Source organism: Anas acuta, chromosome 8 (genome assembly GCF_963932015.1).
Source record: "Anas acuta chromosome 8, bAnaAcu1.1, whole genome shotgun sequence".
NCBI classification, from domain to species: Eukaryota; Metazoa; Chordata; class Aves; order Anseriformes; family Anatidae; genus Anas; species Anas acuta.
This window is the reverse complement of record NC_088986.1, coordinates 30,037,994-30,053,850: the sequence shown is the minus strand read 5'-3', so window position 1 is coordinate 30,053,850 and position 15,857 is coordinate 30,037,994. Positions and strand designations below refer to the sequence as shown.

General features: G+C 38.4%; 1 protein-coding gene across 2 annotated transcripts in view; it reads right to left on the bottom strand.

The window, feature by feature from the left end:
• Nucleotides 1-15,857, bottom strand: part of DPYD (dihydropyrimidine dehydrogenase) — a 355,462-nt gene that overhangs the window by 39,710 nt on the left and 299,895 nt on the right. For both annotated transcript variants that reach the window (XM_068690107.1, XM_068690108.1), the window contains one exon: nucleotides 4,594-4,773. In XM_068690107.1, the coding sequence (XP_068546208.1) occupies nucleotides 4,594-4,773 (180 nt within the window). The remainder of the gene's footprint in view (nucleotides 1-4,593; nucleotides 4,774-15,857) is intronic.

Here is a 15,857-nt window from a genome sequence, read left to right as displayed (position 1 = left end):
TTTCTAGCAAATACACATTGCTGGAAATGAGGACAGTTCTTTACCATACTGGAAAGCCTTGCCTTCCCAAACAGCAGACCACAAGGAGCACTGCCAAATGTGAGGGGTAAAAACCTCTGCTCAGTGAAGGTAGTCACAGGCCCTGAAGAATCTGAAAGCACACAAAATTTGGTGCATGCATGGCAACAGTGTACTTACACAGCTGGTGGTTCACATTTTATTCATTTGATAGCAGAGCTAATTTAATATTTCATATGAAATATTCAAGGTTTTGCAAGCTATTTTTTTTCTCTGCCATATAAAAAGCCATTTAGATTTGACTACAACCAAGTTAGAATGTAGCAGGTTGGTACTACTCACAAGAATCAGCTTCTAGTACCCATAAATACTCTAAGGGAGTGCATGTTTTAGTCTTAACAGGAAGTCCATGCACTTGAGAACAAAATCAGCAATTTGCTAAATTTCAGTAATTAGAATTTTCAATGAAGTTCATACACAGGATAGTGCATGTTCAGGATCATTCTCTTTGCTGGAGAAACTGCCTATTGATGTGTTTTTATCAGATAAGGCTGTAACATTTTCATTACAACACCATCCTAACAACAGTTGATGTGGATTCACTACGAAAAAGAGTTTGCTTCAGCTTTAGGATATTTCTGAGATCAAGACACCTAAATTATTACTTTATTATTATTAGCCTTTAGACATGATGAAACAAATGTCTTTTTTTTTTTTTTTTTTTTTCCCCAAACCTTCTGGTGGTGGAAGTGATCTATTAAGTATCTATGCATATTTACCTCTTCTTATAAACCCATAAATTGCCATATTTCTAATGTTTAGCTACCTGGCATATATAGAGGCCACTGTGTTAAGTATGATTTTTGTAGCTGACATTAGGTGGAAGTTTATATAGAAACACACTATACCACTTCTGTTACCATCAGCTGACACCAGTGTGTTTCTTGGACATAATCACTTCAGCTCCCTGGAGTAAGATCAGTGAGCAACTAATAAAAGATTCCTGTAATAAACAGACAAGGTGAGAGAGTGACTACGCAGGGGAGATCAAATTGGACCTCTGGGGAATACTGTACCTTGTCTGGATGCCTAGTGAGAACACAGTTATCTTTATCACTCCTGTTGATATATCTTCCCAAGAAACTCAGAAACATGATTCTAAAACACAATTCAGTTAATTTGGGATTATAAGGATACTAACTGCACTCTCCCTCTCTCTTATGCAGCCACCCTAATAATTTTGGGTTGTAAAAGCATGCCGTACATCTTAACTGTCTGCCTCATTGCATCATGTACTTGATCTCAGTCTACATTCATGCTGAGGTAAGTGTCCTTTTACAAAAGTTCTTCCTTGAGGGAATTCAGTGAGAAAGCAGTATGGTGTCATCATTACCTTGCCACTCTCTCATCTCAGTGCCTAGATTTGCAAACTGAGATTATAGCTGAGACAAGCTGACAAGGTTTGTTTCATGCATTTAATAGAAAGGTGATTCAGAGGTGGTATTAACGACAGTCATCTGTGTCAAAGTTTCAAAATTCAGTTCCTACCACAGAAAAAAAAAATAAATCTAAATAAGCTATCAGAAAAGCAATGAGGAAGAAAGCCCTGAAGACTGGCTCTGTCCACCTTTGTGAGTCTGATGCAGCATCTAAGTAAGGACTGTCTTCGAAGTGGTTATGGAGAAAGGCTACAACCCTAGTAAAGAATGAATAAAATTGGTGGAGCTAAGGAAAACAGAATCACCCAGTGACTAGAAGCCATGACTGAGGTTAGCATTTTTAAGTGGGAATCTCACTGATACTACAGGTAGTATAGCATTACAAGTCACATGTTGGGACAATGGCAAGTAATGACTGCAACAGCAACCACTATATTAGCAAACAGGGAAAAACTAGCATTATAGAAAAGACTATTAGAAAATATGTACCAGCTGCCTCAAAGATGATAAATTTAGGGTCTATAGACCAACAAACACATTATAAAACAGTGACAAACCTAAAAACAGCATTTGAGTTTCCAATATATTTTCTAATAGCATGATTCTTCTCATTTGTTAAGGACTAGAAGTTACTGGATGAAAATATTAGTTGTATTAATGTAGATATATGAACAGGAACTGATCAAAATGATTCTCCTTTTTAAATCCAAACTTCATTAGTATTTGCTGTTTAGTTTCTCGTGGGGTCTTACTTAAGAAACTGCATTTCGCCTTACAGTAATGCGGAAGTTTTTTTAAAAAAAACTTGGAAGGTTTTAAAAATTGCAATGAAGGATTTTGACTGTCACATTTTAGTCTATGTATAAGATACGGACATGAATTACTTTTATCAATGAGAATATACACATCAGTAGGCTACCTCCTCTTTTCCAAATAAAGAGTGAGGACATCCTTTTCAGTGAATTTATTTTAGAAAGAGAATCAAGAGTGTGTGTTATTACTTGCTGCCAAGCACGCTAGATACTTGTGTTTGAGTCCAGATGAAACTGCAGTACTTAACTGAATTTGCTAGGCACAAGTACATGAAATCCAATACTGATAATAATTTATGAAGGTAAGAATACTGATTCCTATAGTATTGCTAACATAGTTTATGATAACATAATTAGTTACACTAATAACACTGCTTAGGCACAGTCTTGCTAATTATGATATTATAAATATTAATGATATCAAGCCTTTGTATTTGATTGCCCCTAGTAGGATCATTTATCATTGTATTTCCCTTTACCCATGTTGTATTATTTTTCTTCCTTTTCCCTTGAATGTACATTCCTGAACAGACATCCCGAGCTTTGGTCTAAAATATATCACTACCTTATCAATGGTGCAGCCTGGTTAACTTTAGATTTTATTATTTAGTAGCAATGATCCAATGATACAATTCTGTGCTAAGGGCAATCAAATACACAATTACTTATATTCTGTACGTCTTGCTACTTTTAAATGTCTAACAGACCCAGCCAGACACGATTACATAGGGCTTTGTTTTCCATTCTTTTTCATGTGACCTGTTTCAAGTTAAGATTCCTTTGAATTATTAAATGCTCCCTTAAAGCATCTTTTCACACTACCTTTTTAAATTTAATTATTGATGTATGACAAGCGGAAAAGACTAAGACTTGTAATATTTTTCTCAATCAAAAGGACATGAGAAACATCTTTGACAATGGTTGTCTGTTTAGTAAAATAAAAAGATAATACAAAGAACTCTGAATGCAGCTTTAAAGAAGAATTGCAAAAAATCTCTGTCACATGAATTGAAAATGCTGTGTATGCTTCCACAGGTGTTAAAGAAAAGAAGTTTGAATACAACCCTTTGAGACTGGTTTAACTGCTTAACATAAGTAGATGAAAATGAAACTGCTTATATCTTGTTTTATTTTTAAGCAGTGTATTATTTAGAGCTTTAGGAATGGGATTGTCTTTTCTCCTGAAAGGTAATGTTATAATTTTCAGAGCTCCACAGAGAACAATAATACAGGAGTCTCTAATCTCCTTCTAAATCCAACTCCAGTCATCAGCAATGATAAGCAGAGATTTGGAGGTGTTTGACACTCCAAATCCTATTCTTTTGTAATTCTTTACTTTTTACAACATTTTCAACAGTGTTGTATCAGATTTTTAGAAGGATAATCAATAGGCATGATGTATAACTGAAATCAGTCTTCAAAGTGATCCCCTCTAGTAACCAGAAACAAAAGCTCTGCCTCCCTGCTGTGCAGGTATTTTGCTTAGAGCAGTAGGCAGCAGGGCATCAGTAGGAAGCCAGTTACACCTCCCTGCTTCTCAGCATGGATCAGCAGGTGTCCTAGTGTAGGGGTGTGCAGTATTGGGGCAGCTGCAATCTACTGCATCTGGAAAAATCTCCAAAGATATTTTTGTAGTAGGGAACTACTAGAGCAGAGAGAAGAGACAGTCCAGAGGATTCCAGAGAGACCATAGTTTACATTCCTATTCCACCACACTTTCCAGGTTTAAATGACCTTGTGGAATTTATTATTCAGTGTTGCTGTTCCTCACCTGGAACTTTCCCTGCCTTGCAAAGGGTATGAGAATTGGTACACGTGAAAGACCATGAGATACTCAGTTACGATGTCAGTAGAATCACTGCTATCTGATCTAGCATTCCAACCAGCAGCGTGGTTGTGACAGAAGCTTCTCAGCTGGTCAAGTCCAGTGCTAGGTGGCTTTCATATCTCCTGAACATTGCACTATGGGCGGAACACCCTGGCACTTCTGGCACAGTAGTAGTATCAATCTGAATTGAGTTGTTGCATTAAAACAAGTAGTTCCAATGCAATTGCAATTTTACATCCTACACTTTAAAAAAAGACACGCTGCTATAATCAAGGTGGAGACATCATATTTACAATAGAAAGGTTATTGCATATCAAGTCATTTCAAGTTTGTCTGATCAAGCTGCCCTCAGATATTTGCTAATACCGTGGAGGAATAAAAAAAGACTTGGTGACTAGTTGTGACAGCAGCAGTGGTTAACCAAGGTAGTTACATACAACAAAGATGGAATTGCATAGACATAACTTTATAGAGGAATGGCAATGAAACAACATACCTTTCCTATCAAATCAGCAATTCTAGGTATTGGTTTTCCTTTCTGATGGCGCATGGTTGCAGGACTCTGTCCATTCCAGTCTTTGAGTTCCTCGATGCTTTTCAGGTAAAGAAGAGCTCGCAGTCCAGTGCAGTAGTCATCAATAACAGTGAAATCTTGATTCTGGATTGCACTGCACACCTGTGAAATGTAAATACAGTTATCAGCAACATCCTGGCAGAGGAGCACAAGAAGTTAGCAAGCTTTTTGGACTTACTGGTTATCAGATGACCCTTATTGAAACTTCACTGACAAACACTATAGGAATTCAGGATATTAGTTGGCTGCTCGATCTTATGTCATGATAGCCATCAGTGTAGTTCAGGAAAAAAAGGACTCAGTAACATTGGTTATGATCAGGTTTCCTAATGGCAGCCCTTAGACCATATCTGAAGGTTGTTCAGAAGCAAGCCTGCACACCCAGACCCACTGCGCATCTTTCAGGACTCTGCTGCTGAGCATGTAGGCCTTTGCCTGCAGACACTGGGTACCAGCCAGCCCTGTTTGGGAAGCACAGACATAGCCATTTATGCCCCAGTCAAACAAATCAGAGAACTACAGATTTGCTGAGGGTACAAGGCTTCTTTAGAGATTGTGAAGTCCAACCTCCCGGCTCATAGAAGGGTCAACTAGAGAAGGCTACCCAGGACTGTATCCAGTTGGGTTTTGAATATCTCCAAAGATAGGGACTCCACAACCTCTCAGGGGAATTTGTTCTAGTGTTCAATCACCCTTACAGCTTTTTCTTATATTTAAATGGAATTTCCTGTTTTCCAATTTATGTCTATTGCTGCTTGTTCTTTCCCAGGATATTCCTGAGAAGAATCTGTCTCCAATGGAGGTGTCTCAGCACACTGTATCCACTAAGCAGATACTAATATGGGCAACCATTGCCAGGCACGGAGCAGAACAATGCTCCCCTTCTGCTAATTATTTGCCACTCAATGGTACTGGGAGGCCAAGCCACTTTGTTTTAGGTGCTTTAAAAACACAGAGAGCAATATATCTTTATAAACATGCAAATAAATGATCCCTGATCTGTAGGCACAGAACTATCAATAGCAGAGAGCAGCCTGATTATTTACATGGATTTTTCTAGACCGCCTTGTGGATATCAGCTCAGATTTGAACCCACAAAGATACCCAACTAAACTGTCAACAAGTGAGTAAAATATCCCAGACTCTGAACACATTTTTATGAGCTAAACCCTAATCCACCACTGAAGAGCGGCAGGGTCAGTGGACTACCATTAACTGTATTTCCCTGGAAATGCTCATAAATTCCAGATGTGTCAGTGTTTTTAGCTTCTGATTCAGCTTTTATTCTAAAAACTAAAATCGATTCTGCTGGTAATACCTACATTTACATACACATGTAATAAGCACAACAATGAAATAGCTACCTGCCTTAGAACATGAAGGTGTGGACATGCACAAACACATAAACACTCTTTCAATGAGAAAATATACCTCAGATCACAAGCATCAACATTTAAAAATACAGGAAATATGTAACTGTTTTTCGCATTTCAGAAGTGATAATACAACTTGCATTTTCGAAGAAAGGCATCCTTCACTTTGTAAAATACCATACACTATAGCTACACAAGGAAAAAATAAGGACAAACTTTAACAAACACAAGAACATATTATATGTACTGCATTTACATTACACAAAATCTCTTTCTCTGCAGAAATAACATGGGCATTAATTAGGCCTGTTATTCATTCTATAAACCTCATTATTTATTTATTTATTTATTTATTTATTTATTTATTTATTTATTTTTAAGCCCAGGAGTATTTATGGAGAATATTAATAATTTCTAGTATAAGCTATTTAACTGCAAAACTCAACTGGTGCTTATTTAAGGGTTTTTGTTCAACAAGGAATTCCCTATTATTTTACTGCACAGGTAACACTTTTATTAGCTATTCTTGAAAATAGTAAAATTGTAAAAAAAAAAACCAAAAAAACACCACACACACACACAAAACAAAATAAACAAACAAAAAAAACAACAACACAGTTAAAAGTCATGTCATGTCATTTGAAAAAAATTCAGGCACTGTTGTCAAAATCCTGAAATATTTTGACAGGATGTATACGTGAGATACACTGGAGGATACCTGTAATAAACTTATAAATAAAGCAGTTTTTACTGTTTTCCATCTTATGGTGCGGTGTTATAAACTGCAATAATATAAAAATGTGCAGAAGATGATACCACACTACAACTCAGGGATCAATCCTAGCTCTACGTGCATTGCGCTGTTTGCCTTCCATGGGAAGCCAGGTATGTTCCAGAACTGAAGGCAAAATGCAGTTTTTTAAAAAAGAATGTAAAAAAAGAATGTAAATCACTGCGCTAAAGAAAAAACATTATCTGAAATGAGAAGATTTAGAAACTGAATTTGCTAGTGGTTTCAGATGACCTTTCTCCTCTGTAGGAGCCTTGTGACTCTGCTGCCCAAAGGTGCAAATAATTACCCAAAGACATGCCTTTCACTGATTTCACTGTGATAAAAGCAGGTGCTTATTTTTACGGGCCTTTCCTGAAACAAGAGACTTTCAAACATTAATGCATACAAAAACAACAGAAATAGTTCTGTCATGCTTTTGGCAAATTCCAAAGCATTCTGAACTTCAACATTTCTTAAGCTTTACATACAGATGGGGATATTTGGGTTTTAGTATCTTCTTATAGTATCTTCTGTGAATCAATGCAGAAAGCTTTGTTGCCTTTTAAAAGGGGTTGAACAAAGTTGAGATAAAAGGTCCCAGTGCCCCATCAGCCAGGACAATTCCTACACCACAGAGAGAGGTTTTTAGCACCATACCTGGCTGCCTCTGAATCACTGGTTTAAATGACACTGTGCCCTCTTCTCAGCACCAGAGAAGTGTCAGGGCAGTAGACCAGGTGAGACTCAGACTCTCACTCCCAGAAAAAACACAGAAGTGAGCCAGCCTGTCTCCACACATCGCTTCAGTCCCGCTGCTTGAGCTGAGAGCAGGCATGCTTCCCTCCCTTCCAAAGCTCAATGCTGAACTCTCCCTTCTGCTGCTATCTTATTTCACAGGTGTGAAAAGCAGGAAATGCAGTCCAGCTAAATCCACATTTAAAATGGAACTACCTTTTGATTGCGCCACCTCTCATTTAATGTCTTATTAATAACCACCTCAACAGGAGGTCATGGAGCATGGTACCACTGAAACAGCTGCTGTCGGAGCCTTGTGCGCTGACTGGCCCAGCACCACAAACCTGGCTGGAGACCAGCTCTGTCCACCCATCTCCTCTCCCAGCACCACTCCTTTCAGGACCAAACACAATGAAATTTGTTTCCCTTTAGACTCTAAAGGAAAAGCCTAGGCAAATATATAACTACAACTGAGCACATTCAGATGTTCATGTTGTTCCAGACCAGCAGCCTGTGGCCAGCAGAAACTGGTTATGGACAAGTACAAGAAACAAGCGTGGATCTGTTGCTCATTTGGTTTATCAGCCCTGGTTCTAGCAAGCAGTGGTGCTGTGACTTTGCATGGCAGATTCCATCTGTTTAATATCCCTTGGTCCTACGTAATCCAAGTGACTCAGTCTTATGAGTAAATTAACGTTCAATGGTGCGCTGACCCAGGCTTTCACCTGAAACGTTTAGGTAGAAAGTAGCTTTTTCTTCATTGGATTGTGGGAGGCAGGCCGTGTGAGCTATCTATGGGACACACACAGAAGTCAAGATCACAATGAAGTTGTCAGCTGTCCCCCTTGCCTATGTTTGTCTCTAGCTTTGGAATAGACTTTGGGCCAGAGAAAAAAGGCACTACTTTTTCCTGTTTGCAAAGGCAACATATACCATTCTTATTGCACTCATACACAGAAAGATAATTTTGCACAAGCTTGGTTTTAGTGCATTGTCTGACTGTGCTACTGCCTCGGCAGTAAAACCACCACAATTTCACAAGTTAACTTTTAACATCTGACCTCCCTTTCTATCCATGTTCCTCTTTCTATACCAGTGAGTGCCCCTTGCATCCCGAAAGAGACAAGCAAGCCAACATGCCATACATGATCAGTAATATTATACTCTTAATATTCTGAAGTATAAAACTGTTCAGTATAAATTGCAACTGTAGGTTACGATTCTAATCTATACAGACACATATGAGATACTAAAAGACACAAGGCCTGCTATGCTGCTGGTAAATCAAATGTACACCAAATGATCTCATTGGGGAATGTGGATGTGAAATGAATTACAGGCTTAAGGCTCTAAGTAAAACTGCCCTGCAAAATGCAATGATGGGGTTAGCATCCAAAGGTCCCTGCTGATGTCTTGCATAACAAATGACCTGTCTGCTCTATAATAAACATAAATACTCAGTGTAGCTTTGTAAAAGGATCTAGAGCCATTACAAATCTTACTTTAGAGACTAAATTGTCAAGAGATTATTGTTTTGTAAAAAGAATTTTACAAGATACGATTGTTTTTAATCATTCACATCACTCTGAAATTTTTAATTTACATGCTATGAAGAAAAAGTTCATTATCAGAGACAGGTATTACTACATCTGGTAAAAAAAATTGCAAATGCCTTTGCTGTTAGCAGAATCATTACACAAAAAAGAGAAGTCAATTTCTGAAGTCTTTCCTGAGACAAATCCCCTTCACTGTTCACTGAGAGATCTCTGTAATAACTTTAGGGTATTGCCCATAACCTATGGTTCTAGGATCAACAGGGAAAACATCCCCACACTGCATTATCACTCTGCCCAGACTCCGGAGTATCCTGGGGGACTGTGTGCAAGGCCTATGCCATTCATGCAGAGCCCTGGACAAAGTGGCTGAGGCATTTCCAGCCAGATCACCCACTGAAGCAATTCCCATTCAATGCTGTCCTTGCCTTTTCCAATGAGGGATGTCTGTTTCAAAACACTATTAAGCAACTTTGCCAGCAATGAATTTGAGGTAGGTGGTGTTAGAGACAATAGTTTGGATAAAAAATTCATTTTTACACTCTCCGAAATATATGTTGTTCTCTTCAGAATATGAGTGCAAAATAATTGTCATTTTTATGAAAATGGAAGTAACAGTAAGGCGGCAGATGGGTGGCAGTGATACACAGTCTAGAAGTAAGAAGATTGATGGGTATATATTTGTATATACAAACGCAAATCACATAGCTTGACTGTTCTACCATATTAGTTTCCATTTGTTGCAGCTGTACAACATCAAAGCAGCGATGTCCCCATATATTGCATTTAGTGGTAATGTAACGGGCTACCAAAAAAAAAAAAAAAAAAATCAAAGTGAGAGTTTCTAAGTAGTTTCCTGGCAATTGAGACAGCAGGCTCTTTCATCTGTGCTGTAACTGTGGCAGTGCATTGATTTAAACTCCTTCTGAGATCTCAAATGCTTTTATATTCTTAGGTCTTGCTGGCTGCTTTCTTTTTGCTTTTTTTTTCACCTTCAAATGATAAAATTCTAGCATTTAGCAGAATGCCATCTTGCTTCCCCAGAAGACAGAAACTTATTTCAGCTTTGGTTCTAAACTGCATAGGATCTCTAAATAAAATAGCTCTCAAAATGCCATCCTATTAGGCAATCAGCCTTTGACTTCACAGTTTCTAATATTCTTATCATAGCAAGGGGATAAACAACTATTATTCCTCTGAGATACCTGTGAGAGTTTTTATGATGAATTAATTTTTTTCCATTAATTTTTCAGACTTTCTTTGGAATATTTTTTACTGATATGCCCAAATGGTAAGCAAAAGAATTATGTGCTGTTTTGATTTTATATTATATATTCTACTTTAACATTATTTATCATCATCTTGTAGAAGATTTCTACTAAAATTCTTCCTGATAACTGAAGACATAAATCCACCTTTCTGTTAGAGAAACATTTATGAATGACTCTAAGCTGTTTTTCAATGTATAGCTGAAGCTACTGCTTTTTGATTAGTGTCTACTGACTAAGATTCTTGTAGAAAAAAGCTGAAATCATAAACGAATGCAAGGTGCTTCAGGAAGGATCCTATTTGTGCCTATCTGGATACCCTGGATACACCATCAATGGCCTTAAGAAAACTAATTTTATTTTTGTGGGAAAAAGCATGACTTTAATCTGAGGAAAGGCATACATGCAATTTAAAAATTATTCTCAATAGCAACTAGCAAAAATTGACTCAACTACAGGGAGATCTTTCAGGGCCCTGCAATCTATCTGCTGCATAGCCCTTGCCCATGGAAATTAAAATGCTTGTTTTGTAGCCCCACTACAATGATTTAGATGTGCCCAGCTTTACAAAATGAAAAGCAGTATACGCTGCGTTGGTTGCCCAACATAATACTAGTACTAAAGTGAAAAGAACTGCAACTTGAGAGTAAGGACACACATAAAATCTCCTCTGAGAGGTGTTTCTGTACTTACAGTCATCAGGATACCAATGCCCATGGAAAGACTGCCTATATACTGATGGTTTCTCATCCTCATGTCTCGTTGAGCACTGACTTACCAGTACATTAAATGCATAGCCTAAATTACCCTTTCTATCAGCAATTGTAACTTTTGCTGGAGGGTTGTAGGATTAAGAATATTAGGGGAAGTAGATTATCAGACAATGTGGTGCACTCTCTGGAAAAAAAGCAAGATTCTTTGTTTCAAAGAACAAATTTGTAACTAAGGAAAAGCTTTCCAAATATTGATACAGTACAGATGGAATGATTTGATTCATTCACATTAGCTGCTTAAATGACTCTAGAGATATAGGTTAGCAGATGGGATGTTACTTAACAAGGCTTCAGATACTGGATCAAGATGCAAAACTGATTTGGATGATGGCTGATAGCCTTTTTAAAACATCAGAATCGAGCTAATATACATGAACTAATGAACTACTATTTGTTCCCAAGTCCAGTACGGCTTTCAGAAAGCAGCTTGATGGACTCATATATTACACCTATGAATGGTCTGAGTTATGGGGAAAAAAAAAAAAAACAACACTTTTATTTTATTTTATTTTTTTACTCAGTTCTAGGCTTAAAGTCCTGATGAGCTGGAGGCTTACTGGTGACATTCGAGGGGTAACACACAGCAGAAAGATTCAAAGATGCTAACTGTTCCAGGGTTTACAGAATAGGCAACCATCCCCGTGTGGGCTTAAGAAAGCTATATATATAAAACAAACAAACACTGTATGGTCAGATGTCATGTGAGTGTCAGTAAGGAAATATTTTAGTTATTTTGTTATACCTAAGATTTTTTCATAGAATTTCACTGAAGGGCTTGGGTTCGATGGGACCTTTAAGACCACCTAGTTCCAACCCCCCATCATAGACAGGGATGCCATCCTCTAGATCAGGTTGCCCAGGGCCCTATTCAGCCTGGCCTTGAACGCTTTCAGGGATGGAGCATCCACAGCTTCTCTGGGCAACCTGTTCTGGTGCCTCATCGCCCTCTGAGTGAAGAATATCCTCCTAACATCTTTTAGTTTAAAATGGTGCCCCCTTGTCTTTCTGCTGGCTCATGTCAAACTTTTTGTCCACCAGAACCCCCAAGTTTCTGTCTGCAGAGCTGCTGTCAATGAGTCCTCACAGTCTGTGCTCACGTCTGGGATTGCCCCAACCCAGGTGCAGCACCTTGCACTTGGAAAGAGAGTTCAAGAGTACTCTTGAGAGTACCTCAGGAGAGTTCATCAGTCAAGCTTAAGGTAAAGTGCTATTCTAATCAAAAGTATAGGTTAATGTCAGTAAGTAATGAAGCTCAAAATGAACTATAAGGAGATGAAGGTGTGCAGTCTAAGGAAGACAAGCTTGTGGGATAAATGCTCTGTCTATGAACAGCTTGGATCCTCTCTACAACAGGACAATATAATGCTGAAGCAGTGTTGAGCACAGCTGAGCTGACATTTACAGAGGAAATTGGAAATAGGAGTGGGAAACTGGTACTTATCAAGGGACCTGAATGATGCAATTTTCAATCCCAAGTCTTTGAGAAGGGAAATGCGGAAGAAATCAAGAATTTTCAGAAGGCTCCCTGTAGTAATTTTTTTTTTCCCTCCTGTCAGCCACCCGTAGAGGAATGGTTATGTTTCCTTATCTTGCTAGAGCATTCTGTCAGTTCTTGGAACTACAAAGTGGACCTTTATGCAGTAGGTGGGCACACACGCTGATAAAAGTGCTGATCGTGATCATCTTTCCTAAGAAAACAAATATGATTCCACATGCCTTGAGCATTGTGGAGTGTGGAAACAGCCTCATAATCAGCCATCTACAGCAAATTGTATCACTGTACTCTAGATCTATAAAATGAAAGATATCTTTGAAAGCAGATGAACTAACTCCCTTGTGTAAACAGCGCAATCACATACACAGGCTCTCCAAGTATCTTTAAATATATGTTGAATACCACTTCATATTTCATTTATTAACACCTAGAGGTCTCACCTCTCTCTTACACGTTCTGTTATGAAAAATGAAATCTTTCAGTTCTCCCAGTGGTTCTTCAGCTGCTGGTACAGCATCAGCAGCTGTGCCAGGTAGATGTAGATTTACTTGACATTTCCATATCCTATATCCTCCCATTCCTCCACAGATATTTCTAAACCAGATACCAGTTAACTTGCTCAGACCTCGTGGTTTGATGATATAAGTCATGTACATACATAACACATTTAGTTAGAAGTTAGTAGCATGTTTAAGATTGCATATTTTGAGGGCTAAACAACAGGAACTCCATTCTCTCTTGACTAGAGTTTGTTAGTTTTTCCATTTTGGAAATGCATATTTGTCAGAAGTGAGAGTGGCTCTAGGAAAACACGCTTTTCAGAAAAGAACCACATTCGGAAAAATGTGCATAAAAAAGTTTCAGAATTGCCAATATGTGCTGTTTGACAACATGGAATGCAACAGTTCTATTTAACTTGAAAATGCCTGTTTTGCAATCCAAGTTAATTGGAATGAAAAGGTCAAAACTAAAATATGTTGCAAAGTGATTGAAACAGAATTTTGATTCACTCAAATAATATTTTTTCCTTAAATGTGTTAATTCCACACATTTTTAGAAGTCTCACTAGCAGTTTAAACTGAAAACCTTTTTCATCCTTAAACTTCCCTGTGACAGAAGAACTATTTCCTGGTCATTGACTTCTCCCCATGCAGCTTTCCTGTGGCCTCTTATACTGCAGGAGGGTAAACACATCAGTAATGCAAAGGTTCATTAATGCATAACAGATTCAAGTTAAACCTTCAGAGTTCTTCAACCCAGGACATTCTGAATCAGGCACAGCAGGGACTTGAACCCAAATCTATTTTGATTAAATGAAATTTGTCAATGAAAAACAGTTTCGTCAAAGAAGTTTTCAACAAACCCTAATGAGAACCATCTACTGAGGGACATCATCCTGTGACCAGAATTTTGAAAGCCTCAGACCTCTCAAAATCAAACAGAAAAGCAATTTTTCCATTTTGGAACCTCAGTTCAGTCCTGCAATGATTAACCCCTCATCCTTGTGAGTCTTTCCCTCTAGTACTGTCACATTTTATTTCAGTTAAAATTACTTTCATCCTTTATCAGCTTGCCTGTACGAATTTGTGCAGCAGCTGCTGTGTCCATTGAAGAGTGAGATTCATGTGAATAAAATAGTTCTGACCCTCTGAGTCCTTCGTGTCTGAGATAAAAACCCACTTCCACATTTCCTTGGGGATTGTTTTACCTATCTCTGTCCAAACAATAAATATCAGGAAGAAAAGCAGCAACATAACTCAGATATTGAAGGAAATTAAACCCTTTGTTAAATGTACTGCCAGCTTCAGAAAAAATGGTTTCTCTGTTTGTTTCTTTCATTCAAATTGCATGGATAAAAGGACCTCTCTGTAGACAGATCAAGCTGTGTCAAGGGGCTTATGTTGTAGCAGGGAAAATACTTCAAAAGGCATCCGGGCTCCCATTCCCAGATTGCTTCCTCCTGCCTGGGCAGAAAAGAGATTTCTCCACTCCTAGGGAAACCAGCGGAATGGTCACCTGGTCTTGTCAAACTGCGATTGCACCAAGCCCAAGCTGAGCTGCACAGCGGTTCACATACACCAGGGTGGTTCTGAGACTGTGCCTTGCCAGAGCTGGCTGCTCTATCGCCTCCTCGCCCTTTTTTCCTTTTGCTGCTAGCTACAGCCTCAGACTGACAGATCAACAGAGCTGCTCTGATACAGAATGGAAAACTTCTTGCATGTGTACTTTCTTTGTATGGCTGATAATGTTTCCAAGAAGAATGTCTCTGATGGCAGAGCTTAGCAATCCTTAAGATTTTGCATTTTCCCCTTTTAAGAAAACCAGGTCCTCTGCAGTTAAAATAAGTATAATTTAAAACAAAATTCAGGAAATTCTCTAAGTAATTATTGGAGATGGCAATACCACGAAAATAAAATCATAATTTTTCACTGTGCTTGTCTTTCCCTCTATTTACATTTTCAATGTCCAACAGGGAATTGGGTACATTTTCAGTTTCTACTTCCAGTCACTTCCACACCGGCACACAAGGGTAACTCCTCTACAACAAAGCTAGCTTTGTGGCTGAAAGCAACCTGAGCTGAATAAAACAACCTGCCCACAATTTCTTACATCTTAACTGAGCCTCTTTTGAAGAGTCATCTCCATGTTTCTTTTACTTTGTAAACTTCTAAACAAAACTCACTTGTTGTCAATTCATATCATGTGGTTTTATCTACAGGGAGGACAGCTCTGTGCTTGTTCAGACAAGATAGCAGTAGCATGAATCCACACTAGTAGTGTGTATCCACATTAAAAATAGGAACAACAGTGCTGGATTGGAAAGAGAGGCAGTACTCTGGATCCTTGGGGTGAGGAAGGAGAGACAGTGTTGCCAAAGCAATTACTCTTTGTATGTCCTCAATCACTAAAGACACCAAGCCCCCAGACCCAGCGCTGCAGGGCAGACACCTGGTAGAAGGGGGGACAGGAGGCTCGGGGACACCCAGGTATAAGACTAGGGAGCAAATCCTCTGCAGAGGTTAAGAGTGACTGCCATAGACCAGCATTTGAGCTGATGCTCAACTGAGACAATTTAATAATTGTTATTAAATAATTATTACCATTCAGTGATAATTAAACCTACTTTGCATGAGAATCCATTTTAAGAATGACAAATAGCAATTTTTATGGAATGAGCTTGAATTCATTCTTACAAATTTATGAAATAACAATCCTA